The sequence below is a fragment of the Rhinatrema bivittatum genome, chromosome 8, assembly GCF_901001135.1.
Source record: "Rhinatrema bivittatum chromosome 8, aRhiBiv1.1, whole genome shotgun sequence".
In the NCBI taxonomy this organism is placed as follows: domain Eukaryota; kingdom Metazoa; phylum Chordata; class Amphibia; order Gymnophiona; family Rhinatrematidae; genus Rhinatrema; species Rhinatrema bivittatum.
The window spans coordinates 195,427,117-195,454,947 of record NC_042622.1 but is presented as its reverse complement, the minus strand read 5'-3'; the positions used below and the strand labels follow the sequence as shown (position 1 = coordinate 195,454,947).

The 27,831-nt window shown below is 46.0% G+C and overlaps 1 protein-coding gene across 3 annotated transcripts in view; it reads right to left on the bottom strand.

Annotated features, from left to right (window-relative positions):
• The window catches only part of LOC115096998 (solute carrier family 13 member 5-like), a 227,180-nt gene that overhangs the window by 32,017 nt on the left and 167,332 nt on the right, over positions 1-27,831 (bottom strand). For all 3 annotated transcript variants that reach the window (XM_029612371.1, XM_029612373.1, XM_029612372.1), the window contains 2 exons: positions 9,713-9,825; positions 8,017-8,129 (listed from right to left, as the gene is read on the bottom strand). In XM_029612371.1, the coding sequence (XP_029468231.1) occupies positions 8,017-8,129; positions 9,713-9,825 (226 nt within the window). The remainder of the gene's footprint in view (positions 1-8,016; positions 8,130-9,712; positions 9,826-27,831) is intronic.

The window sequence follows — 27,831 nt, the reverse complement described above, 5'->3', positions numbered from 1 at the left end:
CCTGAGGCTGGAACTCTGGATGTCCAAGATTGGATTAAGATAGGCAACAGTCTCCATATGCCTCCACGCGCTTCCATACGGCAATTGTTGCGCTGGCAAAAATGCACAGAAGCTATAGAACATCTGGGGGGACACACTCACAAGGCACCGTCCCCAACCATGGCTCCCGTGGCTTCCTCTGCATCCACCTCAGAGGAAAAACCCCAGGAAACTAAAAACACTAAAATTAAAGAAGCTAGCCTCCCTCCATCTTACCCGCAAGCCCTTCCCCCACCAACCACCAGCTCCCTGTACCCCCAGCTGCCATTGCCTGTGACAGTCGTTGATTCTGCATCACCGATTTGTCCAGGTAAATTACCATCTCAAACCGCCGCTCCCTGTAATGATTTATGTGCTGCGGTCAGCATGGGGTTTCACCTAGAACAGATGAATGGAAATCTCACAGGGAAGGAATTATTGGAAGGGATTCAAGCCTTTCCCATCACAGAAAGGATCAATGATATGAGCGGGACAGAATATAGTTGGTCTGTCCTTCCCTATAGTGTTCTTAGAGAACTCAGCACAAGTATCAAGGAGACAGGGTTCCACTCCTCTTACACCCAAGGGTTGCTAGAGGGATCCCTGACAGCAATAGAATTGAATACCGCCCGGAGTGCCATAAGCAGTAACCATGCCTCCAGGTCCTCAAAGAAATTAGCATATATGACCTTGGACCAAGTTGCTGCACTCCTGATATCGCAGAGGCGTTACAAACAAAAACAGTACCAATAAGAGAGAAATGATCTAATGAGACAGTACAATGACCTGTTGCAAACCAGAATAAACCAAGTGATTGAGCAAACAAAGCAAACCTGGAAGGAATGTTTATCATGGTCCTGCTATTCTGTTGCAGGAAGCCTGCATACTTAGAGCGCATTTCCCCACAGGCAATGTTCCCCCACCCATCAGAGAAAGATCCACTGTATGCAGAGCCTTACGTTGTAATTACAGTGAAACTGGGACAGGACACTGTGTAAATTCAATGTGAAATGTTCCCCTTTGACAAAGTTAAATAGGACCAGATTTAGGATGACTCCGTCACGCTGAGATTTATTTTTGTATCTATTGCTTGCATTGCCAGTGCACAGAGTTTGCATTTTTACTGCAGTATTCGTTTTAGAACAAAGTAAGTTAAGATAGAATCTGTTTACTAGAGATCAGCAAATCCTTGCCAGTCTCATTGTTTCTGGCTGATGTTATCTAGTTATGTTATCACTTGCTGGTACATTTCTTGTATAAGGATTTTAGTTTAACTAAGTTAATATTATACTATTCTGTTTATTTTCTCTTGAGAAACACTGTTCCTCCCCCTCACTCTGTCTTTCTGTTGTTAACTCTTGGTTGCCACTCGTGGGGGGGAGGGAGAACTTTTGAAAAGAAAAAACTGGACTTAGTACTGCAGTTTCTCTCCCTAATTTCTGTATCTGTTATATCTCTGATACATTTCTTTATCACAACTCATACTTTATACCTCTCCTTCCTGAATTATCTGCCCCAACTGTGCGTTGCAGCTTTCAAAGGGGGGCACGAGACAGATCAGATCTCCTGCTGATCCAAACCTCTTTTCCCTCAACCTTCAATACTGAACCTTTTTAATACTTTCAAACTTCTTTAATACTGAACTGAGGTTACTGACAAGGACATTTAATAGTAGTAACAGTTGCTTTAGTGTGTAGCAGACAGAGCTGAGCGAACAGCGTGTTTAAGTTCCTATTCTAATAATTAATTGATATTGTATTCTGATAATCCACATTGAATTTAAGCTCAGAGTATTATTGATTGAATTTATTGTTCCAGGTTGCAATCTATAAAGTGATGATGGTGCATCCACTAGGAGGCACTATGCTATCCTATCATATGCACTATATTGCTATTTTAATAATTCTGTTGTATACTAGTTTTTATTTTTCAGGTCTACAGTCCTCCTGTCTTAAAGAAACTTCAGTCTTATTTTCTTTTTCTAATTTTTATACAGAATTCTGAACTTTTATTTTTCAAACATTTTACTAACACCTTTTGATCTTTGATCTAATTTTATTTCTGATACATCTTGATATGACACTTAAGTTGTTTCTTCATTGTTTTTAATAATAAAGCGGAAAAGCATTATATAAGATTAGTAATAGTAGAGTTATAGCCATGATGAAATCTTCTCATTAATTAATCTGAATTTGACTGAATACACCATTGATTTTCAGAAATCATCCCTTCAAGCCTTTTCCATGCCTTTGCCACAGAGGACATCCTGCAGCCATCATTAGGAACTGCACTGTTGATACCCTTTGCCTAATTTTCTCTTTGCGTTTGTTTTGCTCTAGATGTGTTTCCTTTGCTTAGATGAGAACCTGTTATCCCTTTTTCTGACGCTGCAGTCAGCTCTCCAGAACCGCAGACATCAACTTTACATCGCCCATATCAGAAGCCACCAGCCTTTCCCTGGATGGATTTCTGAGGGCAATGCAGTTGCAGATGCAGCCACAAAACAGGCAGTGCTTACTGTGACACCCTGGAATAGTCATTCCATGTTCCATCAAAATGCTAAGTCTATTGCAAAACAATTTAATATCCCACTAGAACAAGCCCGAGCTATTGTACAGCAATGCCCCCAGTGTTCACAAGTCACCTCTGCCCCTTCCATGGGCGTGAACCCACGAGGCTTATGTGCCAACAAAATCTGGCAGATGGATGTTACCCAATATCCCTCCTTCGCCCCCTGGAGGTTTTTGCATGTAACCATTGATACTTTCTCGCATTTTCTATGGGCCACACCCCAAAAAGGAGGAGCTACTAAACATGTTATTAATCTCTGTATAAAAACTTTTTCTATAATGGGATTACCCTCTGTTCTGAAAACTGATAATGGCCCTGCTTACAGCAGCCATTCCTTTGCTGAACATTAAACACATATTTGGCATTCCCTACAATTCCACAGGGCAAGCCATTGTGGAGAGAGCCAATCACACCCTTAAGACAGCCCTTAACAAACACAAACAAAAAAAAGGGAATGCCATTGGACTTCCCCCTAAACAGGACTGGCATCTAAACATATCAAATTCAAATCAGACCACAGCCGTGGATAATCATTATGGGACTAGGGTTAGTCACCCACAGCTGTCAGTCTTGTACAGAATGTTACCTAACCCTGTCTGGCATGGTCCCGTTCCCTTGTTAACATGGGGATGTGGATATGCTTCTGTGCTTGCTCCCACAGGTCCACTTTGGGTTCCGAGCCGTTGTATAAAGCCGTGTAAGAATGGCGTGGCATCAAGATCTACAGAACCCGATCCCAAACTTCTCCCTGAGCCTCCACAGCCCTCAGAAGGACAGAGACCGGACTCCCCGCAAAAAGCAGCACACATGACCTGGGGACAGATCAAAGCGCTATCTGACCAATCTGCACAACTCTTGGAACAGCAAGGCCTTGAGAAAACTCCAGAGAACTTCTTATTAGCTGCCTTTTCTTGCCTGAATGCCAACTCATTAACAATTGTGTTCTGCACCCTCCTCTTCTGCCTTATTTCTCCAGCTATGGCGATTTCCGAACAAGGACTCTGGCAGGACAACATGTACATCCTCGATGCACAGAACTTTTCACACCTGTTGAATCGAACAGACTGTTGGATCTGCATACACATGCCAACCCATACCCACGGAGGACTAATGATGCATGCCGTGCCATTTAATCTTACAGGATGGATGAATTTCCCGTGGCCGGGAGGTTATCCCCTTAACTCTCCAGTTGGTAATACCATAATACCCATTGGCAGCCGTATTCAAGAGACTGACGCTCTTTGTTGGGACTATGATCCAGGGGATGGGAAGGGGTTTCAGGTGGTAAAATATCCATATTGTAGCCGAACCATTGTATTAGAAGAAGTCATGATCAGATCGTACACTAATGTAACAGCATACCCTGAATTCCCACAAAATATCACAGAATACTTGCATAGCTTTACCAACTATATGTGCAATTGGCTGATCTCAGGATGTTCCGAGGGGAAACCAAAAAGGTGTGAAAGAAAAGAAAAATTCTCAGACGGGCAATTTAGCTTGTGTGAATATGTATCCGCAATGGTACAGCAAGTCAAACAGCCCCGTAACTGGTACACTAACCAGATAGGGAACATTTGGATGTTGTGGGCATAGAGCATATATGCACATTCCCCCCAGATGGAGAGGCAGTTGCACTCTAGGCTACATCCTCCCCTCATACTATGCAGTCAACAATTTACCTAAAGCAAGACTCTGTAACCAAAGGGAGGCGATCAAGCGTCCCATAGATAAGTATACAGAAACCCAGGTAGCTAGAAGCCTGTTTCCCCCAATGGGAACAGCTATGAATTACAGAGACTTACACATCCTAGCTAACTGGACGACTGCCCTATTTAATCAGACAGTCCATGCATTAAAACTACTCACAACAGAAGTTTCTCAGATTAGAGAGGTAGCATTACAGAACCTCTATACCTTAGACACCATTTTAGCTTCAAAGGGTGGTGTTTGTGCATTAATTAGATCTCATTGCTGTGTATACATATCAGATTATAAAGCAAACCTCACACATACCATAGAGCAGATGGAAACCATGGTTGCTGATGCACCACTTTCAAACAAAACACCAACTTCTCCCTGGGACTGGCTATGGTCCTGGCTTCTTGATATTTCTGGTCTCAAAAAGGTGATTCCTATTATAATGATTGTAACTGTCTTAATTATTTGCCTGTGCTGCTGTATTCAGTGCATACCCAACCTCATATCCATACTGAAACCTTGCTTTCAGCCTGGATACAAAGATGTCTTGTATGCTGCTTAATAGGGAATCATGAGTCCTGCAGTAGTTGGCACACCACGCTGCACCAGCTCTAGGTGATGTGGAGAATCAAGAGCTCTGCGATAGCTGGCACACCACGCTGACTCAGCTTTTCTCTCCATATCCCCCCTCCCCTATCTCCAGCCCATACGCAAAGCATAGCAGGTTTCAGTAGGGGTCTAAAGCATGGATACAGAGATATTCTTATGCTGCTTAAATAAAAACAGAAAAGGTGAGATGTGGGGAATTATGAGCTTTGCTCCAGATGGCCAGCAGGCCATGTCAGGGGTTAACTCTAACTTCCCTTCTCTCTGACCTTTGCACTGAATGCAGCAAGACTAGCACATCTTAAATCTGTAGCTTATAATTAACCCTCACTGCCTAAGGAGAGGATACCTAGCTGCCACGTATTCAGCTGCAGGCAAAAGACAGACACATATATGGTATAAGCTTCAGCAGCCAATGAAATGATTCGTACGCACCCCCTGAGCCAATGATATAATGACACGTCTGTATGCTATGGCTAGGAGAGCCAATGATGTGATGGCACATTTGTATGCAATGGATGTATGTACAATAAAAAGGGGACCCACGGGAGTGTTCAGCCCTTTTGCCATGAATCCTACCTGATGTGTCTTCATTGCCGCAATAATAAACCATCACACAATCTATCCGATTGAAGGAATCATTGGAATCGATGTTTAAGGTTATTGGTCCTACGCTCCGGAGTAAGCTTCTGGAGTTTTTAAAACATAAACATGACTACTGATGTTTCAGGAAAATTCTTTAGGTGTATTTATTTTCCATCGCATTTAATGATGAAATTGCTGCTCCTGCCAGATAGGAGTGGCAACTTTCACAGGTGATGCTTGAATGTATATCTGTAAGTTATTATTCTTACAACTGTATATTTTAATTTATTTTATATTTTGTGTATGTTATGTTGTTACCTACTAAGTTTTGTATATCAGTGGGATGTAAATGTTTTTAAATAAATACATACATAAATTAATACATCTAAAATAATAATAATTAAACTGTTTTATCTGTAGAATTGCTTTAGAAAACTGCCCTCATAGTAGGGGAGTCTGTTTTACTTATTGTGTCTAAAGGGATTGACATTGCTAGTACCACAGAAACCGAAATGATGGCAGAAAAGGACCAAATGGTCCATCCAGTCTTCCAAGTAAGCTTATGGTAATTTATGATGTGCCGTGTAGGTTACCCCATGCTTATCTGTTTCCCAGACCATAAAAGTCAAGGCCCTCACTGGTTGCTGTTTGAAGCCAATTCCTCGTTACCCTTGTGCTTACCAGTTTCCCACACTAACCCTCGTTGATTGCTGTTGAATCCAATTCCCTGTTATACTTTACTGTTGAAGCAGACAGCAATGTTTGAGATGCATCAAAGTATCAGTCTTATTGGTTAAGGGGAGTAACCGCCACATCAGCAAGTTACCCCCATACTTGTTTCCCCAGACCATAAAATTTGGGGCCCTCACTTGCTGAACGAATCCAATTCCCCTTTTTCCCCTGCCATTGAAGGAGAGAGCAATGATGGAGTTGCATCAACAGTATCAAGGCTTATTGGTTAAAGCCGCACCATCAAGTTACTCTATGCACTCTTTTTTTCATTTCCATCCTTTAGCCTTTAGGGATCCACAGTATTTATCCCATGCCCTTTTGAATTCTTTCACTGCTTTGGTTTTCACCACCTTCTCCGGAAGGGCATTCCAGGCATCCACTACCCTCTCTGTGAAGAAATATTTTCTGACATTGGTTCTGAGACGTCCTCCTTGGAGTTTCATTTTGTGACCCCTAGTTCTACTGATTTCTTTCCAATGGAAAACGTTTGACGTTTGCGCATCATTAAAACCTTTCAGGTTTCTGAAGGTCTGTATCATATTGCCCCTGCGCCGCCTCTCTTCCAGGGTATACATATTCATATCAGTCAGTCTCTCCTCATAAGTTTTCTGATACTGACCCCACACCATTTTGGTAGCCCTTCTCTGGAACTCCTCCATCCTGTCTCTATCCATTTTGAACTGAACACAGTACTCCAGCTGAGGCCTCTCAAGGACCTGTACAAGGGCATCACCACCTCCATTTTCTTACTGGTTATTCCTCTCTATGCAGTCCAGCATTCTTCTGGCTTTAGCTATCACCTTGTCACATTGTTTTGCTATGTTCAGATTGTCAGAAATTATCACCTGAAGATCCCGTTCTTGGTCTATGCACATCAGCCACCCCCCATACAGCTCTTTTGGATTACCGCATCTCAGATGCATGACTCTGCATTCCTTGGCATTGAATCCCAGCTGTTAAATCTTCAACCACTCTTCAAGCCTTCATTCTCTCTTCTTCTTCAGGCATGTCCACTCTGTTATAGATCTTGGTATTATCTGCAAATAGACAAACTTTACCTTCTATCCCTTCCACAATGTTGCTCACAAAGATATTGAACAGAACCGGTTCCAATACCGATCCCTGAGGCACTCCACAGTAATAAGAGAAGAAAAGGACCTAATAGTCCATTCAGTCTTCCCAGCAAGTTTCTTATGGCAGTAACTGCTGCTCTGTGCAGGCTATCCCCATTTTCTGTTAAGGGTAATAACTGCCATTCCACCCCCCAATCTTATGTTAAGGGTAATAATATTTACAATAAAAAACCAAGCAACTGTCAAACCCATAACAAAATTACTGCTAGCAACATTTTAATGGGGGGGGGGGGACGGGGACGGGACACAGCCTTCTTGATAATTCAGACAATGCTGCTTGAATGTTCTTTGCTTTTGGACTTGACTATAGAAGCAGTCCTGTGCTTTCTTCCTAAGGTCTGCGTATCAGTACCCAGATCCCCCTCCCCCTCAATGCCACCTTCGAAGTGGAGAGTGATGTAAGGGATGAGCGATAATTTCATCCAATATATAAGAAAGAGCTCTCTTGGCTGCTGGAGACAGAGAAATACTGAGAGGATGCAGGTTGCACACCGGACTAAGAGGGGGTGCTCTCAAGGTTTTTATCTATCTCCATCTGCTGGAAGGGAGGCAAAACTCAGCAGTCTGGACTGATCCGGGTATGCACAGGGTACAAAACTTTTTCCCTAAGCTCCCCCAACAATTATTGGTGCCAATTTGGGGAAAAAAACTCCAGCTAAAGCCAGCTTACATCACTTCCTTTAGCCAAAGCAAATCCGCCTCCCAGTAGGAGCACGACACCCCACGGCAGCTGCTTCTGAACGACCTCCCAGGTCAGCAAGGGAGAAGGAAAAAACTGTTTATCTATATAAAAAAAAAAAGAAAATTGAAATAACTGAACTATATCAGGATACGTTAGTTTTCAAAAGAACACACAGAATTCACAGTGACAGATTGCACAACAAAAATAGCATTTCACAGTCTCATATTTTCCCGTGATTCCTGTTAAGTTCAGGAAGATTCTCACAATTCCCGACTCATCTATGCTGTTGCAATAAAGTTTTATGGCTAGATTTAAGCACCAGGCACAAAAAAAACCCAGATACTCGCAGGCTTTGGAAACAACACATCTTTTGATTGAGGATTTCTTTTCTTGCAACTTCTAGAAGGAAGAAAAATTGCACTGAAAAAAAATCATGCCAGTGAATACATTTGCAAAAAAGCACTAGGGAACTGTAACTTTTGAACATCCGCGTGGGTGCACATGTATGCACATATGCTGGCTTGCGCCAATGGATGCAGCCATTTTATAGCATATGCGCATATATATGTGTATGTTATAAAATTGGCAGTATGCACGTACATGTGTGCACAATTTTCTTTGGACGCAAATGCCGCCTCTACCACGTAATTTGAGGGATTTTGCTAGGCACATGCACCGACGCAAATACCTGTTTCCCCAGTTTGTTCCCAGTTCTCCCCGGTAAAGGATAGGACTTCCTGATCCCCCTAACTAGACAGCCTCCCTTTTACCCTATTAGCCCGACCCTTCAAACCCTGCTGACTAGCCCTGATTTTTTTATTTTACAACTTCCACGCCATCCATAGCAAAAGTAAAGTTACGCAGTAGGGGACCCTGGTACGCACTTGTGCACATAATTATTTATGCGCACATTTCAAGTGACCCTCCTGGAACTCCAATGTCCTGCCCAGACCATGCCCATGCCCGCCCCCTTTTTAACCTTTTGATTTATGCACATACCAGGAGATGTGCGCATACTTGGGCACTTCTTAAAATGCACGTGGTGCGGGACGGCCCAAGACAGTATTATCCCCACTTTAAAAATTCACCTTTCCGATTTTGCCTCTAAGGGCTTAAATTAAGTCGCAGTAAATTAAAATGGTGTGCACAAAGATTCATGGTTTCTAAACTGCAAGGAGCAGACCTGCATATGTTTTTAGGGTGACATTGGAAAATATTTTTGTTTCATTTTTTCTTTATTTTTATTTTGTTTCACATTTTTTCATTTCATTTTCCTGTTTTACTGAAATCCATCCACTGCACATGAAAACAAAAACAAAACAAAATTTTGTTATTTTTGTGTACTGGATTGAAAAAGTTACAAAACGAAACAAAGGTCATTGGTGTTTCCCTATTGTTTTAACACAATAGCATATTCCTAATTTTTATGCCTTTAATTTGCTCACAGTTGTTTAATCTGAGCTTAGTTGATTCCTTTAACTATTGTGCCAATATGTATTAAACGATCCTACGTTTGTTAAATTTTATGGTACTCCCTATGCCGGAGTCTGTGTCTCTCAAATGGCATCGCAGCTTTGCGATGTGCACTTTTCTTTGCTTGGAGTAAATTTTGCTGGCATGCGTTCAGTGAGTTTCTGCTTACATTTAATCATTCTCAAACTCCTTTTTCTGCTTTTAAGATTACCTTCTTCGGTCTCTCCAGAGTCACCATTATGCCACCTGAACCGGGGCTTGGTGGCAGGCACTAAGAAAAGCAAAACAGCAATGAACATAGCCACTGTGGCGTCTGAGACGTATCTGGGTGAAAACAATGAAGCAGAAATGTTATCAGACAGTTTCTGATTGTCATGGAATTTTTACATTTTCTTTCATGTTCAGTTTGGGATTTTGTTTCGAGGTCCATAAGAATTGTTAATACTAAAAACACTGATATTAAAAAAAAAATTTTGGTGGGGCCTAACCTTTCAAATCTTCCCCCATTCTGCACCAATAGGGAAAGCCTCAGACTCTACAGGAGATATTTATCAACACTGCCAGCCTTCCAGGGATCTGGGTCACATGTATTCAAAATTCTCTTTTTGGATTGATCAAAAAATTGCACACATTAAAACAAATGAATTCATTTCAATGCTGCTCTTCATCTGGTTCAATGACTGGGCTTGTGTTGGAAGACACTTTTTTTAAGCACGTTGCACAATATTAAGAAATATGCAGACTTTGCCCTACATGCAGACCAAAGACTCATCCAAAGAGCACAATCTTATTTTTAAAAAAACATTTCACAAATTTTTAATTTCTGCATTTAAATTTGGCTTTAAAAATCTTTGGAAGTTATGCAATGCCTCTTGAGGGGCAGGGGCAAAGGAAAGCAGAGTTGCTTACCTGTAACAGGTGTTCTCACAGGACAGCAGGATGTTAGTCCTCACATATGGGTGACATCATCAGGATGGAGCCCAATCACAGAACACTTTTGTCAAAGTTTCTAGAACTTTGACTGGCATCTACTGGGCATGCCCAGCATGGCACTAAGCCTGCATCCAGTAGGGGTCCCCCTTCAGTCTCGTGTATAGTAAGTACGTGTGAAAAATAAAATAACAAATCGCAAGCGAACCCAACTCCGCAGGGTGGCGGGCGGATTTCATGAGGACTAACATCCTGCTGTCCTGTGAAAACACCTGTTACATGTAAGCAACTCTGCTTTCTCACAAGACAAGCAGGATGGTAGTCCTCACATATGGGTGAGTAGTGAGCTGAGGATGCCCGAGCAATGCACCAAATGCACCCAAAGACGTGCAACAGGCACAACAGGGGTGGATTTGGGTAGGAGGGCATCCTGAAAACCCTGAACGGGTTGCTGGTAGGATGTTGGGTAGTTAAGCTGAGAATAAGTTGCGTAGAACAGATTGGCCAAAAATGGAATCTTGTCTACCAGCCTTATCTAAGCAATAATGGGCTGTGAAGGTATGGAGAGAGCTCCAGGTCGCAGCCTTACAAATATCAATAAGTGGCACCGAACGAAGGTGTGCCACTGAAGTTGCCACGGCCCTAACAGAGTGTGCTTTCACACGGTCTTGTAGCGGAATGCCTGCTTGCTGGTAGCAAAAGGAGATACAGTCCGCCAACCAGGAGGAAAGGGTCTGTTTTCCCACTGGATTTCCCAATTTGATGTTATTGAAAGAAACAAATAATTGAGTGGACCTCCTGTGGGCTGACGTGTGCTCTAGATAAAAGGCTAGGGCATGTTTGCAGTCCAGGTAATGTAGAGCCTGTTCTCTTGGATTTGAATGGGGTCTTGGAAAGAAAGTAGGTAAGGTGATGGATTGATTAAGATGAAATTCAGACACTACCTTCGGTAAAAACTTAGGGTGTGTACGGAGGACCACTCTGTCATGTAGAATTTTGGTGTAAGGAGGGTAGGTGACTAATGCCTGTAATTCACTAACTCTGCGAGTGGATGTGATAGCGAGAAGAAAAATCACTTTCCAAGTGAGATACCGGAGATCACAGGAGTGGAAAGGCTCAAATGGAGGTCTCATGAGTCATTCTAAGACCACATTAAGGTCCCAAGCAGGGGCCGGAGTGCGCAGTGGAGGTTTCAGGTGGAGCAAACCTCTCATGAAGCGTGTGAATAAGGGTTGTGTCGAAATAGAGACATTTCCCACGCCGTTGTCGAAAGCGGTTACCGCACTGACATGCACCCTTATAGAGGAAGTTTTCAGGCCTGACTCGGACAGGTGCCAGAGATAGTCCAGAAACTTCGCAGTGGAACAAGTGAAGGGGTCTATGGACATGGACGTGCACCAGATCACAAACCTTTTCCACTTAGAACGATAAGACCATCTCGTGGAAGGCTTTCGTGAAGCTACCAGGACTCGGGATACCGACTCTGAAAGGTTAAGGGGTTGAAGTATTAACCTTTCAACATCCAGGCCGTCAGTGACAGGGCCTGGAGTTTGGTGTGGCATAGGCACCCATTGTTCTGAGTTATCAGAAGCGGATTCTTCCCTAGAAGCATGCGCCAGACTTGGAGTGGCCAGTGAGGGGCTATCAGAATCATTAAACACTTGTCCCTTCGTAACTTCACGAGAGTCTTGATATGAGTGGAAGTGGAGGGTACGCGTAGAGGAGACCGCTGGACCACGAGAGGGCAAAGGCGTCCGTCTGCTGTGAGTGGTGGCTGTGAGTGAGCGAGCAGAACTTCTCTACTTTGCGTTGTGAATGGACGCAAAGAGATCTATTTGTGGATAACCCCAATGTTAGAAGATTGTGTCCGCTACCGTGGGGTTGAGAGACCATTTGTGCGGATGAAAGGTCCGGTTCAACCTCTCCGCCAGAATATTGTCCACGCCCACCAAGTAGGTTGCTCTGAGGTACATGAAGTGGGAAAGAGCCCACGCCCATATCTGTAGAGCTTCTTGACACAGAAGGTAGGAGCCCATTCCCCCTTGCTTGTTGATGTACCACATCATTACCTGGTTGTCGGTTTGAATCAGAATGGTCTTGTTTGATAGGCAATCCTGAAAGACTCTGAGGGCATATCTGATCGCTCGAAGTTCCAGGAAATGTATCTGATGTTTGGCTTCCTCTGGAGACCAGGGACCCTGAGTCTGTAGGTCGTCGACATGAGCACCCCAACCTCGATTGGAGGCGTCCATTGTTAGGATAATTTGAGGTTCTGGAACCTGAAAGGGAAGGCCTTGAAGGAGGTTGGAGAGCTGCATCCACCAGGCCAGCGACAGGCGGAGCTGCTTGGTAACATGGACAATGCTGGACATTGGATGGTAAGCCTGAGTCCACTGGGACTTCAGAGTCCACTGCATGACTCTCATGGAGAGGCGTATCATTGGAGTGACATGTACAGAGGATGCCATGTGACCCAGCAAAATGAGGAAATGACGAGCTGTCAAGTAATGTCAATTCTGGAGGCATTGTGCCAGAAATATGAGAGTTCAAGCTCGATCCTGAGAGAGGAATGCTTTTGCCTGCATGGTGTTCAGGTCGGCTCCTATGAAGGATAGGGTTTGAGGCAGAACTAGGCTGGACTTGGGGTACTTGATCAGAAACCCGAGAGACAGCAACATATGGATAGTTAGACGTAAGGAAGCTAGTGCATCCCTTTGAGTTGGAGCCCTTATCAGCCAATCGTCGAGATAAGGGTAGATATGGACACCTTGACATCTCAGGTAGGCTGCGACTACTATGAGGCACTTGGTAAAGACTCGAGGTGTGGATGCTAGGTCGAATGACAGTACCCGGTACTGAAAGTGCCGGGGACCAACCAGGAATCGAAGGAATTTGCAGTGTGACGGAGTGATCGAGACGTGTGTATATACGTCCTGAAGATCTAGAGAGCAAAGCCAATCTCCTCTTTGTAGAAGAGGAAGTAGAGAGCCCAAGGTTACCATCCTGAACTTTTCCTTCTGCAGATATTTGTTTAAGGCACGCAGGTCCAGTATTGGATAAATCCCCCCTGACTTTTTTGGGATGAGGAAATACCTAGAATAGAACCCCTGCCCCTGCTGGGAGAGGGGCACTGATTCTACTGCCTAGGATTTCAGGAGGGCTGAAACCTCCACCTCCAGAAGAGAGGAGTGGTCGGATGATCCCCACGTCGGCCGAGGTGGGGAGTCTGCTGGTACAGACAGGAAGTTGAGGTGGTAACCTTGTGTCAGTACAGCAAGTACCCACTGATCTGAAGTGATCATGTGCCATATGTTGGTGAAGTGGCACAACCGACTTCCGACGGGTATGGACGGTAGAGGAGGTTGGCTTATGCTCTCCAGCGAGGAGTCAAAATCCAGCAGCTGGGCCCGGTGGAGGGGCTGGCTGAGTCTTCTGAGGCCGGGATTGACTGGCCTGACCTTTCTGGTAAGGTCTGGAGGGGTGACCTCGAGTAGCAGGAGGATAATATCTCCGTGGCTTGAAGAATGGTCACTTAGAGTCTCTTCAGAATGTCCTTTTAGAGGTGGATGGGAAATCAGAAGGCACGGACGAAAGCTGGCGTAATGTCTCGTGGTGGTATTTGAGCTGTGCTACAGTCTCTTGGATTTTTCCCCCGAAGAGATTGTCTCCAGCGCAGGGAGGTCAGCCAATCAGTCCTGTACCTCTGGTCTTAAGTCAGAGGACTTCAGCCAGGCCCACCTTTTTGCACTAATTCCTGCTGCGGACACCCTAGAGACAGTGTCAAAAATATTATAGGCAGCGCGGACCTCGTGCTTGCCAGCATCTGACAGGGCATAAGTTGATCCTGAAGCTGGTTGGGTAAAGATTCAGAGAAATCCTGGATCTCCTTGAATAGGTCTCTGTTATACTGGGTCATGTATAACTGTAGGAAGCAATGCGAGAAAAAAGCATTGATCCATGGAAAACATGACAGCCAAATGCATGAGGGACCTCTGTTCTTTCGAAGGAGGAATGGAAGAATGAGGTTTAGAACATCATGCTTTTTTCTGGGCTGACTCCACAACAACAGAATGGTGATCCAGCTGTGATTTTTGGAAACCAGGGGCTGTCTGTACTAGGTAGGTGGCATCTGTTTTCCGATTTATCGGTGGTACAGAGCCTGTATGCTCCCAATTCCTCTTCAGCAAGTCCAGGAGAACTTCATGAAGAGGTATGGACATGATCTCCTTGGGTGCATCTACGAATTGGAGCACTTCTAGCATTTTGTGTCTAGCGTCCTCTTCTGTCTGAAGTTGGAATGGTATGGCTTCAGACATTTCCTTTATAAAATTAATAAAGGACAGGTCCTCTGGAGGAGAACGTCTTCTCTCCTCAGGGGGAGACGGCTCTGAAGGTAGATCATCAGTATCCTGGGAAGAATCATTGGTACAAGGATTGTAAGGTTGATCTCCGGCTCCCACAGGATCTCTAGAGGGGAGTAATGGTGCTATTCCTGAACGATCAGGCCTAGGCATCGATGGTGGCACCGACTGAGGATGATGCGGTATCGATGGTGGCACCGATTGAGGATAATGCGGTACTGGCAGAAAAGGCACCGATGGAACCGGTGACATCGATGGGCGAATCGGTGGCAAGATCTCAGACGGTCCGGAGATAGGTTCTGGCATCGGTGTTTCCTCGTCTTCCAATGACAAAGGTATCGGCGTGGAAGGCGGTGAACATACCGGTATCCTCGGTTCCACCGGTGGAAGGGCACCGATCAGCGCATCCAGTCTGCCAAGTAGCGGTGCGAGCACTGTGCGTATCGGATCGGTGACTGGGGCCGGCGTCGGTGTCGGCACCGATGGAGGTTGGAAGCCCTGCAGTGCCTTACCGATGGCCTCTTGGATCATCTGATCCAATTCCTCGCGGAAGCCTGGGGCATGCAACCCCAGCTCCGAAGTAGGAGGCAATATTGGCGTAGCCGGAGGGTCCACCTGTGAAAGTGGAGTTGTGGCTTCTGGCACCAATGAAAGAGGGGAATGCCTAGGTGACCCAGTCGCAGAGGATGGGGCCTTCTCTGGACGGGATTTCTTTGTCTGTGGCTCTGTCGACGCCGAGGGCTTGCCTGGATTAGCGGACTGAACCTTCCGATGATGGTGTCGACACTTTTCACAATGTTCTCCTTGGTCCTTCTCTGGAGCCGATAAGGAAAAAGTCAACACCTTCGGAGTAGTCGGTGCCGGTTGGGCAGCACCAGTGTCCCGCTGCTGGCGAGAGTTCGATGGCACCAGCTCAGACGATGTCAAAGCGGTCAATGGAGTCGGAGGCTTTGCCTGAAAAAGAAACTCCATCTTCTCTGAGCAGGCCTTACAGCCCTTCGGTGTCATTTGGGCACATTTGGTGCAAGTTAGGATGTCATGGTCGGACCCCAAACATAACACACAAACCCTATGTGGGTCTGTGATGGACACTGTCCGAGGACAGTCGAGGCACCGACGAAAACCCGACGCCATGGCTTCGACAAAAATTTAGCGATGGTGCAGTCGATGGCCGGTAGGCTCCGAAGAGAAAACTTGAAGGGAATTGACCGCAAACGAGGACCGCTTCAAATGGTCCAGAAGCGACAGCTAGAATCCTCACAAACACCAAAAAAAGAGAACACATTACCCCTATCCTCCAGAACCTTCACTGGCTGCCTATAAAATTCAGGATACTCTTTAAAGCAATCATGATGATTCAGAAGGCTCTACACAACATCTCTCCCCTCAACCTATCTTTTCGACTACAGCTACACACCTCAAAGAGACCGATCAGAAGTGCATACCAGAACTTGCTTCACACCCACCCGGCTACAACTTCACTAAGGAAACGAGCTTTGTCCACTGCTGGTCCCCTCCTTTGGAACAGGCGTCCGCCAGACCTCCGCCAAGAACCCTGCCTAGCAACTTTCAAAAAGAAGCTAAAGTCCTGGCTATTCACCCAAGCCTTCCCTGAGACCTAAAACTTGATGAAGAGACAGACGGTGTCCATATCACCGTACTAACACTTTCTGTTGGTGACTATGTAGCACCTGTTATACCCTGATTTTGTACCTAGTTCTTTTACCCTACCTCAGTTATTTTGTTTTTTGAATGTTCTCCCTCAAAGTTCTATGTCAACATGTTACAATGTATTACGCCCATGAGGCGACAGTTCAGTTCCTTGTAAACCGGTGCGATATGTATTGTATACAGGAACATCGGTATAGAAAAATTAAAATTAAATAAATAAATAAAGCCTTACCTTTCGACCGCACAGTACGGAATCAATACAGGGACCCCTATGGGGTAGAAATTTTTGAAAATTATGAAAGAAGCTCTGTGAGGAAAATTCCTGTCAGGAATCTCTAGAGAGCTCCTTAACCCGTGTGGCTATTGCTGCATGGAAAAAAAGAGACTGAAGGGGGACCCCTGTTGGATGCAGGGTTAGTGCCATGCTGGGCATGCCCAGTAGGTGCCAGTCAAAGTTCTAGAAACTTTGACAAAAGTGTTCCGTGATTGGGCTCCATCCTGATGATGTCACCCATATGTGAGGATTACCATCCTGCTTGTCCTGTGAGAAAAGGATAATGCTTTTTATTCCATTTATACAAAGTCCCCACAATCAGCATTCTAAGGATTATTGGTCTGTCCACTGGTCACCTGCTTGTTTTTTGTCTAACCATTTCTCAATGATATTACTAGAACTATTGCCTGGTGACAAGATCAGGATTTGGTTAAAGCAAAATTGCTTACCTTGTAATAGGTGTTATCCCAGGACAGCAGGATGTAGTCCTCACATATGGGTGACATCGGTAATGGAGCCCTATACGGAAAAACTTCTGTCAAAGTTTCTATGAAACTTTTGACTGGCACCCAGAGTGCCTACTGAGCATGCACAGCATGCCATAATCGCACTGTAAGAACATAAGAACATGCCATACTGGGTCAGACCAAGGGTCCATCAAGCCCAGCAACCTGTTTCCAACAGTGGCCAATCCAGGCCATAAGAACCTGGCAAGTACCCAAAAACTAAGTCTATTCCATGTTACCATTGCTAATGGCAGTGGCTATTCTCTAAGTCAGACCTGGGCAAGGGGCGGCCCGCGGGCTGAATCCGGCCCGCCTACGGTCTATGACCGGCCCGCCCACTGCTGAGAGCAGACGGGGAATGAAGCACGCTGCCTTCCCTTGAGGGAAGGCAGCAGTTCATTCTCCGCTCCCTCGCTCCCCGATTGGCCGGCCAATCGGGGAGCGAGGGAGCGGAGAATGAACTGTTTTTTTTTTTTACAGCGTCCGGTGGGGGGAAGGGAGTGACTCCAGCGAAGGCACGCTGCCCGATTGGCCGGTGCTGGGCAAGCACTGGCCAATCGGACAGCATTCCTTTGCTCGAGTTTCTTTCCTACATACCCGTATTTTTCGCTCCATAAGACGCACTTTTTTCCCCCCAAAAGTGGGGGGGGGAATGATTGTGCGTCTTATGGAGCGAAAAATACGGGTATGTAGGAAAGAAACTCGAGCGAAGGAACGCTGTCCGATTGGCCGGTGCTTGACCAGCACCGGCCAATCGGGCAGCGTGCCTTCGCTGGAGTCACTCCCTCCCCCCCACCGGACGCTGTAAAAAAAAAAACCAGTTCATTCTCCGCTGCTATTGGTCGGTCTCAGTGACATAGTGAGGGCAAAGGGCCGTTGGCGCCATTTTGTTTACTGGCAGCCGACGGCCCACGCCCAGGAGATCGTTCCCGGACCCCCGCTGGACCACCAGGGACGTTTGGCAGGTCTTGGGGGGGGTCAGGAGGGTGGGGGGGTTGCAGTAAATTAAGTCGGCAGGTCTTGGGGGGGTCAGGAGGGTGGGGGGTTGTAGTAAATTAAGTCAGCAGGTCTTGGGGGGGAGTCAGGAGGGTGGGGGTTTGCAGTAAATTAAGTCGCAGGTCTTGGGGGGGGGTCAGGAGGGTGGGTGGTTGTAGTAAATTAAGTCGGCAGGTCTTGGGGGGGAAGTCAGGAGGGTGGGGGGTTGCAGTAAATTAAGTCGGCAGGTCTTGGGGGGGTCAGGAGGGTGGGGGGTTGTAGTAAATTAAGTCGGCAGGTCTTGGGGGGGTCAGGAGGATGGGGGTTGTTAATTTAAAGGGTTGGGATGGGGTTTTTTTTGGGGGGGGAGGGGTTCCCAGAGAAAGAAAAGTTTTCTGATCTGGGGAGTGGACCGAAATGGCCCTCCCCAGACCCGAAAACAAAATGGGGAGAAAAAAAACAAACTATGCACTCCCCTAATTTGCTCCATAAGACGCCCAGACGCAGAGCCGGTTTAGCACAAAATTTTTTTTTTTATTTTCCCCCTCTGAATCCTAGGTGCGTCTTATAGTCAGGTGCGTCTTATGGAGCGAAAAATACGGTATGTCACAGTTCCGCCTTTCGTGGTCTTTTTTCAGGGGTCCCCAACCACCGGTCCGCAGACCGGGACCGGGCCGTGGGAGTTTTTTGCCGGTCCGCGGCGCGCGCTCCCGGTCTCTCCCGCTGCCGTTGCCGCTGGGCTGTCAGCACATTCAAGCCCAGTGGTAACGGCAGCGGTGTTAGAAGCTGTGGCACCCGCGACTGGCCTTTTCTTCTTCCCGCGCCTGCATCCCCCCTCCCGTGACCCGGAACAGGAAGTGATACACGGAGCGGTGCGCGGGAAGGAGAAAGAGCCGTGCCGCGTCGGCTGCAGCGTCGGTCCCCGAGCAATTGAAGCAGCCGGTAATCGAGAAAGGAGTCAGCAGCATGAGCCTCCCGCGGCCGATGGGATTCTTCTTTCTTGGCCTGCGGGGGCTGCTGCAGCTCCCATTTGTGCTCGGGGGGGGGGGGGGGGGGGGAAAGAGGAAGTGAGTAAGAGAGAGTGAGAAGCAGCCAGCCTGTGTGTGATTGACTGGTCAGAGAGCTGATGTGTGTGTGTATGTGAGAGACAATGAAAGTGATTGCTCAGGGAGATGACTGATGTGTATGTGAGAGTGTGAGACATTAGTCAGGGAGGTGACTGATGTGTGTGTGTGTGAGAGAGAAAAAGCATGGAAGTGAGAAGTATGGGTATGTGGGAAAGCATGAGCGAAGGAAGCCTGGAGTTGTGGGAGTGAGAAACCTGGGTGAGTGTGCATGCATGAGAGAGAGAGACTGCTTGGTAAGGTGACTGTGTGTGTGAGAGAAAAAGACTGGTGTGTGTGAATGTGAGAGAATGTGATTCAGGGAATGAGAAGCCTGTGCACGTGGAGAGTGAGCATGGAAATGAGAGAGACTGGTGTGTGTGTAACAGAGAGAAAGTGATTATGGGAATGAGAAGCCTGTGCATGTGAAGAGAGTGAGCATGAGAGTGAGAAACCTGGGTGTGTGTGAGACACAGCATGGGAGGGAGAAGCCTGTATATCTGAAAGAGAACTTGGGAGTGGGAAGCCTGTGTGTGTGTGTATGCATGAGTGAGATCAGGTGACTGGTGTGTGTGTGTGTGTGTGAGAGAGAGAGAGAGAAAATAAAGTGATTATGGGAATGAGAAGCCTGTGCATGTGAAGAGTGAGCATGGGAGTGAGAAACCTGGGTGTGTGTGAGACACATCATGGGAGGGAGAAGCCTGTATATCTGAAAGAGAACATGGGAGTGAGAGACTGGTGTGTGTGTGAGAGAGAGAAAGAAAGTGATTATGGGAATGAGAAGCCTGTGCATGTGGAGAGAACAAGCATGGGAGTGAGAGACTGGTGAGTGAGTGTGTGTGTGTGTGTGAGAGAGAGAGAGAGAGACAGAGAAAGTGATTATGAGAGTGAGAAGACCATATATGTAAGTAGAACATGGGAGTGGGAAGCCTGTGTGTGTGTGTGTATGGCATGAGAGAAACTGTTCAGGAAGGTGACTGGTGTGTGTGTGCCAAAGACTGTTTGGGAGATGATTGGTGTGTGAGAGACAGAAACTGGTCATGGGGGCATGACTGGTATGGTGTGTGTGTGTGAGAGACATGGGCACTAAGGAAGAGGACCATAAGTATAGAGCTTAGCTTCTACTGCTGCTTCTGGTGTGTGCTACGGCCTGCAGGGAAGGGGAGTAGGAGAGCTGCTGGAGGGGGTAAGGAAAGGTGGCTTTAAGTTTATTTTTCTTGACTGCCATTTTAATTGTGTGATGTCTGCTTTTTTGAAATATTTTATTGGTGTTTGGAGAATGTTTAATAGTTTTTATGAGTTTTTAATTGTTGGATGTTATTCTGTTCATAGCTGTTTAGAAACATTTATTCTGCTTATTAGTATAGTTTTACAATTATTTCTGTGTGGGGATCTATAGCTGCTTGCTAGTTCTGTTTTCCTAATAGGAGGTGTATTGGTGTTTAGGACCTGATGAAATATTTGTAGTGTTGCCTTTTCATAGATAGGGTTGCTCCTGTTTGAGTGTATTCCATAATACAGGTGTAACTGTGTGCGGATTAGTTTATGTGCATTACTACAGATCCTGGGAGTATGTTAGGTCGGTTCTGTGTCTGTTACCGAGATGAGATATTTTGCTAGCATGTAAGCGTTTGTATCGGTCTTATTTGTTGTGTTTTCTCAGAGGACATGCATTGGTGGTAAACTGCTGTCTTTTCATAAGTAGGGCTATTGAGAACTGAGTTAATTATATTAGTCCGGCCCTCTAAAACCATCCCAATTTCTCATGCGGCCCCATGGGAAAATTAATTGCCCACCCCTGCTCTAAGTGAACTTAATAGCAGGTAATGGACTTCTCCTCCAAGAACTTATCCAATCCTTTTTTAAACACCGCTATACTAACTGTACTAACCACTTCCTCTGGCAACAAATTCCAGAGTTTAATTGTGCGTTGAGTAAAAAAGAACTTTCGCTGATTAGTTTTAAATGTGCCCCATGCTAACTTCATGGAGTGCCCCCTAGTCTTTCTACTATCCGAAAGAGTAAATAACCGATTCACATTTACCTGTTCTAGACCTCTCATGATTTTAAACATCTCTATCATATCCCCCCTCAGCCGTCTCTTCTCCAAGCTGAAAAGTCCTAACCTCTTCAGCCTTTCCTCATAGGGGAGCTGTTCCATTCCCCTTATCATTTTGGTAGCCCTTCTCTGTACCTTCTCCATCGCAATTATATCTTTTTTGAGATGCGGCGACCAGAATTGTACACAGTATTCAAGGTGCGGTCTCACCATGGAGCGATACCATGATATTCTCTGCCACAGGAGTCTCCCTTCAGTCTGTTTTGTAGCAATTAGCGTTAGCCAAAAAATAAAATAATAAAAACATATCGGACCCAACTCCGCGGGGTGGCGGGTGGGTTTCGTGAGGACTACATCCTGCTGTCCTGGGATAACACCTATTACAAGGTAAGCAATTTTGCTTTATCCCAGGAAAAGCAGGATGCTAGTCCTCACATATGGGTGATTAGCAAGCTAGAGGCTGAGTCATTTTGTAGTGAAACAACGGTGAAGTATTGTTGTTGGAAATGAATCAGCCGAAAATCACAGCAGGTTGGATGTAGTAGGAGTTGAGATTAAGTTGGAAACAAGTTCTTTAAGACAGATTGTCCATAGGCTGAATCTTGTCTTCCTTCTTTGTCTAGACAGTAGTGAGCTGCAAAGGTGTGAAGAGAACTCCATGTTGTCGCTTTACAAATGTCCAGAATAGGTACAGAGCGAAGGAGTGCTACTGAGGTTGACATTGCTCTGACTGAATGTGCTTTTACTCGCCCTTGAAGAGTAAGGCCTGCTTTCTCATAACAAAACTGTATGCAATCCGCTAACCAGTTTGACAAAGTATGTTTACCCACTGTCTTACCTGGTTTGTTTGGATCATAAGATACAAAAAGTTGACTGGATTTCCTTTGGACTGCAGTGCGGTTTAAGTAGAAAGATAGAGCACGCTTACAGTCCAAGGTATGTAAGGCTCTTCCTCCCTGGTGGGAATGAGGCCTTGGAAAGAATGTTGGTAAAACTATGGATTGGTTCAAGTGGAATTCCGTGACTACTTTAGGAAGGAATTTGGGATGAGTACGGAGGACCACCCTGTCATGTAGAAACTTTGTAAAAGGTTCATATGTGACAAGTGCTTGTAGTTCACTGATTCTTCTAGCTGATTTAATGGCTATGAGGAAGACAGTTTTCCATGTAAGAAATTTTAGGTCACAGGTATCTATAGGTTCGAATGGAGAACGCATGAGCCTGGTTAATATTACGTTTAGGTCCCATTGTATGCTTGGGGGATGAACTGGATGTTTAAGGTGAATTAAGCCTTTCATAAATTTACTGACGAGAGGCTGTTATGGTAAGCTGAGATTGCACTCAAATGTACTCTTACAGATGAAGTCTGAAAACCAGAATCTGAAAGATGGTATAGGTAATCTAGTAGTGAGGTAGTGGGGCAAGTGAAAGGATCAATAGATTTCTGAGTGCACCACAAAGTAAACCGTTTCCATTTGTAGGAATAATTCTTTCTAGTGGAAGGTTTACGTGACGCTATAAGCACTTGAGATATAGTGGTTGGAAGATTGGGTGGTTGTAAAATCAAGCTTTCAACATCCATGCTGTCAGGGATAGGGACTGAAGGTTGGGATGGCGCAACTGACCCTGTTCCTGAGTTATGAGATTGGGAGCTACTCCCAGGCGAATGGGATTCCTGACTGAGAGGTCTACCAGTGTGGGAAACCATACTTGTCGAGGCCAGTATGGGGCTATGAGTATCATGGTCCCTTTGTCTTGTTTCAGTTTCACTAGAGTCTTCGTTATGAGCGGTATTGGTGGATACGTGTATAGCAGGCCTGATTTCCAATGGCGAGCAAAGGCGTCCTTTGGTAGGCTGTTCTCCTGCCGTAGCAGGGAGCAATAATCGTTCACTTTGTAGTTCAGATGGGATGCAAAGAGATCTATTGTTGGTTGACCCCAACGTTGAAAGATCTTGGTTGCTATCGTTGGATCCAAGGACCACTCGTGTGGTTGGAACTGACAACTGAGGCGATCGGCTATTATGTTGTGGATGCCTGCTAGGTAAGTGGCCCATAGAAGAATTGAATGTGCTAGGGCCCAGTCCCAAATTTGTGCTGCTTCTTGGCAAAGGAGGTAGGAACCTGTTCCCCCTTGCTTGTTGATATACCATATGGTTACTGTGTTGTCTGTTTGGATCAGAACTATCTTGTGTGAAAGGCAGTCCCTGAACGCATGCAGCGCATAACATATAGCTTGAAGCTCTAGGAAATTTATCTGAAAAGAGGCTTCGGTCTTTGTTCACGTCCCCTGGGTCTTTAGATGACCAATGTGCGCTCCCCAACCTAAAGTGGACGCATCTGTAGTTAATGTTACTTGTGGAACTGGTTGCTGGAAAGGTAGACCTTTGAGCAAATTGTTCACTGATGTCCACCAAAGGAGGGAAGAACACAGTTCTTGAGTTATTTGAATTTGAGAGGACAACGGTTGAATGGCTTGAATCCATTGTGTTTTGAGTGTCCATTGCATTAGTCGCATGGTCAATCTGGCCATGGGAGTGACATGAACTATGGAGGCCATGTGACCGAGGAGGGTGAGGCACTGATGAGCTGTGACTCGAGATTGAATTCGGAGAGAATGTGCCAGGAGAATGAGTGTATGGGCATGGTCTCTTGGAAGAAATGCTTTTGCTATGATGGTGTTTAAATCTGCACCGATGAATTGTAGAAGGTGAGATGGTGTGAAATGGGATTTCTGATAATTGATGAGAAACCCCAAGGAGTGAAGCAAGTTGACTGTGAGCTTGAGGGAATTGAGAGCTCCTTCTTTCGTCTGACTCCTGATGAGCCAATCGTCTAGATAAGGGAATACATGCACCTTTTGTTTGTGGAGGTGTGCCACCGCCAGACACTTTGTGAATACTCGAGGTGCTGAGGCTAGGCCGAATGGGAGCCCTCGGTATTGAAAATGTTGTCCTTCGACCAGAAATCGCAAGTATTGGCGATGAGGAGGAAAGATGGGAATGTGAGCGTAGACGTCTTGAAGATCTAGAGAGCAGAGCCAATCCCCTTTTTGAAGAAGAGGTAGCATGGTGCCTAATGATACCATCCGGAATTTTTTTTTTTTTGAGAAATTTGTTGAGATTTCTGAGGTCTAGGATAGGACGTAGGCCTCCTGTTTTCTTTGGAATGAGGAAATAGCGGGAGTAGAATCCTCTGCCCTGCTGAGGCCCGGGAACTGGTTCTATGGCCCTGGCTCTCAGAAAGGTGGATAATTCTGTTTTTAGAAGTTTGGAGTGGTGGTTCACTGTCCAAGAGGAGATTGGTGGAGTGTCTTTTGGTACAGTGAGAAAATCCAATCGGTTTCCGTGAGCTGCAATTGAAAGTACCCATTGGTCTGTTGTTATGGAGGTCCAGGCGTGATGAAAAAAGGCTATGCGACCTCCTACTGGTAGGTGTGGGAGTGGACTGACGGATGGGCTTCTGCTCTCTGAGTATATTTATTTATTTATTTATTTAGGGTTTTTATATACCGACTTTCTCGATATACAAATCAAATCAAGACGGCTTCCAAAGAACAAAACTTTCGCCGTAAGGCGTTACATTAAACAATAGATATAGTACTGAACAGGTAATGTGCGGCTTTACATTAAACAATCCACATATTGAACAAAAGCAATTGAACATATTCAAAACCCCGATGTTGATGCGGTCTGAGGAGGGGTTTGAGGCCTGGAAGGCCTTTGTCTAGACTGGGGACGCTGAGCTGGGCGAGATGGTCTTGCACGGCTTTTTGGAGGATAGTAGCATCGTTGGCGGTAATATGGACGCCTTGTATCCCGTCTGGGAAGTCTCCTGGAAGGAGGTTGAGACTCCTGAGGTATTAAGGAGAGCTGCTTTTAATGCTCTTTATTGTGGCGACTGCTTCTTTTACCTTGTCTCCAAAAAGATTGTCTCCAAGACAAGGAAGGTCGGCCAGTCTCTCTTGTACCTCTGGCCTCAGATCTGATGCCTTAAGCCAGGCCCATCGACGAGCTGTAATACCTGAAGCTGACAGACGAGATGCCATTTCAAAACTGTCATAAGTTGCCCTAACCTCATGCTTGCCTGCTTCTAGGCCCTTATACACCAGTTGAAAAAAGGCTTCCTGGTTCTGATCAGGAAGTGTCTGGGTAAGCTCCTGGACCTGCTTCCAGAGATTACGTTGGTACTGGTTGATAAAGAGTTAATAAGCAGCAATTTGAGATACCAACATAGATCCTTGAAATACCTTACGTCCTAAATTATCAAGGAATCTATTATCCTTTCCTGGTGGCGTGGAGGAGTGAGTTTTCACTCTTTTAGCTTTTTTCTGAGCGGACTCAACCTCCACCGATTGGTGAGGTGGCTGAGCCTTTTGGAATCCAGGAATTGGTTGAACCAGGTACGTCGCATCTGATGTTTTGTTGACCGATGCAAGTGATCCAGGATGTTCCCACATTCAGTACATGAGTTCCTGTAGTACTCATGCACTGGCACAGCCAAAATCTCCTTTGGAGGATCTACGAATTGTAGAACCTCCAGTGTTTTTTGTTTGGAATCTATCTCAGACTGTAGTTGGAAAGGGATAGTCTCCGCCATGTCCTTTACAAAGTTGGAAAATGATAAGTCTTCCGGAGGAGACTTTCTACGGTCCTCGGGAGGTGATGGTTCAGAAAGCATATCTTCCTCTGAAGAGATATCTGTGTCAGTATCTGTACCTGTATCCCTTGGGTGCAACACTGGCGGTGGCCTAGCAGGTATCGATGGTGGAACCTTTGGAATTGTTGGGAATAGAGGAGACTGTGGCTGGTGAGGCCTAGGAACTCCTGAAGGTCCTGGAATGGGCTCTTCGTCGATGTCTTGCGGCTTCCTGGACATGGCATCGATTAAAGTATCCAGTTTCTGCATCACAGGTTGGAAAAGAGATACCTCTGAGGCTGGCATCGACGGAGTCATTGATGGAATCGTCGCCGGAATCGGGAGCGGTACCAATGGCATCGGTGGCGGAATCGATGGTGACATCGGCATCGACGGTAACAGCTCCGATGGCACCGGAGCTGGTGTCGATGGCAAAGTCAGTGCCGATGGCTGTAATGGCATCGTGTCGAGGAGTGCTTGTCGAACAGCTTGACGGATATATCCATCAAGTTCCGCCCACATAGCTGCTGGAATCAGAGCAGCTATGGGGGGAGGCGGTGATGGCGATGCCGGTACCTCCTCAGAGCCCTGAGGAGATACGGTACCCTGCACCGGTATCGGTGGGGTCGCCCTGGAATCGTAGGCCTCGGAGACTCCGCGCTCAGCCGAGGTTTCTTAGCGGAGGAGGCCGATTCCGTCGATGACGTGGTGGGCACCGGTTCGATGGTGTGCGGGCGTCGATGTCGATGCTTTTCTTTCGACTTCTCACTGCCCGATGTGGACGCCTTCGACGATGGCGAGGGGGAGGGAGTAGAAGCATCTCCGGCCTCACCTGGAAGTCATCTTTTTTTTTAAGGATTACCTGACGTATCGACCCAGAGGGAGACGACTGGGCGGACGTTGATGCTGTTGGGAGCAACTGAATTTTGAAAAGGTGCTCCATCTTCTTCATCCAGAGCCGACGTCCCTTCGATGTCATCTTGGCGCACAAATTACAGGACCTGACGTCGTGTTTTTCACCGAGGCAGAGCACACATTCCTGGTGCAGGTCCGTTATGGACATATTTCTGGTATAATTCGGGCATTTCTTAAAACCCGAGGCCATTTTAGTCGGACAGCCGTCGACGACTATGGCTTGGAAAAACGGTATGGAACCGACGAAAATGAAGAAGAAAAACTTACCGCAATGGTAAGGAAGGGAGACCCTTGCGGTAGGAAGTTTTTCTAACTTTTTCCAAAAAGTTTTAAAGTGTAGTGAAAAATCACCACAGGACTCCAATTTAACCGCGAGGCTAACGGCTCCGCAGAAAAAAGAAGACTGAAGGGAGACCCCTGTGGCAGAGAATATCATGGCATGCTGGGCATGCTCAGTAGGCACTCTGGGTGCCAGTCAAAAGTTTCATAGAAACTTTGACAGAAGTTTTTCCATATAGGGCTCCATTACCGATGTCACCCATATGTGAGGACTAGCAGCCTGCTTGTCCTGGGATAAAGTAATTTATTATGAGGTTTTTGGTACCTACCTCTCTTCTCTACTGGTTTTAACACCTATGATCCAAGAGGACATATGAGACCTCTTTAGATGTCACCATCTTGGTTATCAGTCCTTAGCCATTAGTAGCACCGATTGGGGCAGATTTTATAAATCTGCGCACACGCATACTTTTGTTCGTGCACCAGGCGCGAACAAGAGTACGCGGGATTTTAATAGATACACGCGTAGCCGCACGTATCCATTAAAATCCGGGGTCGGCGCGCGCAAGGCTGCCCAAAATCGGCAGCCTGTGTGCGTCAAGCCGCGCAGCCTGCCTCCA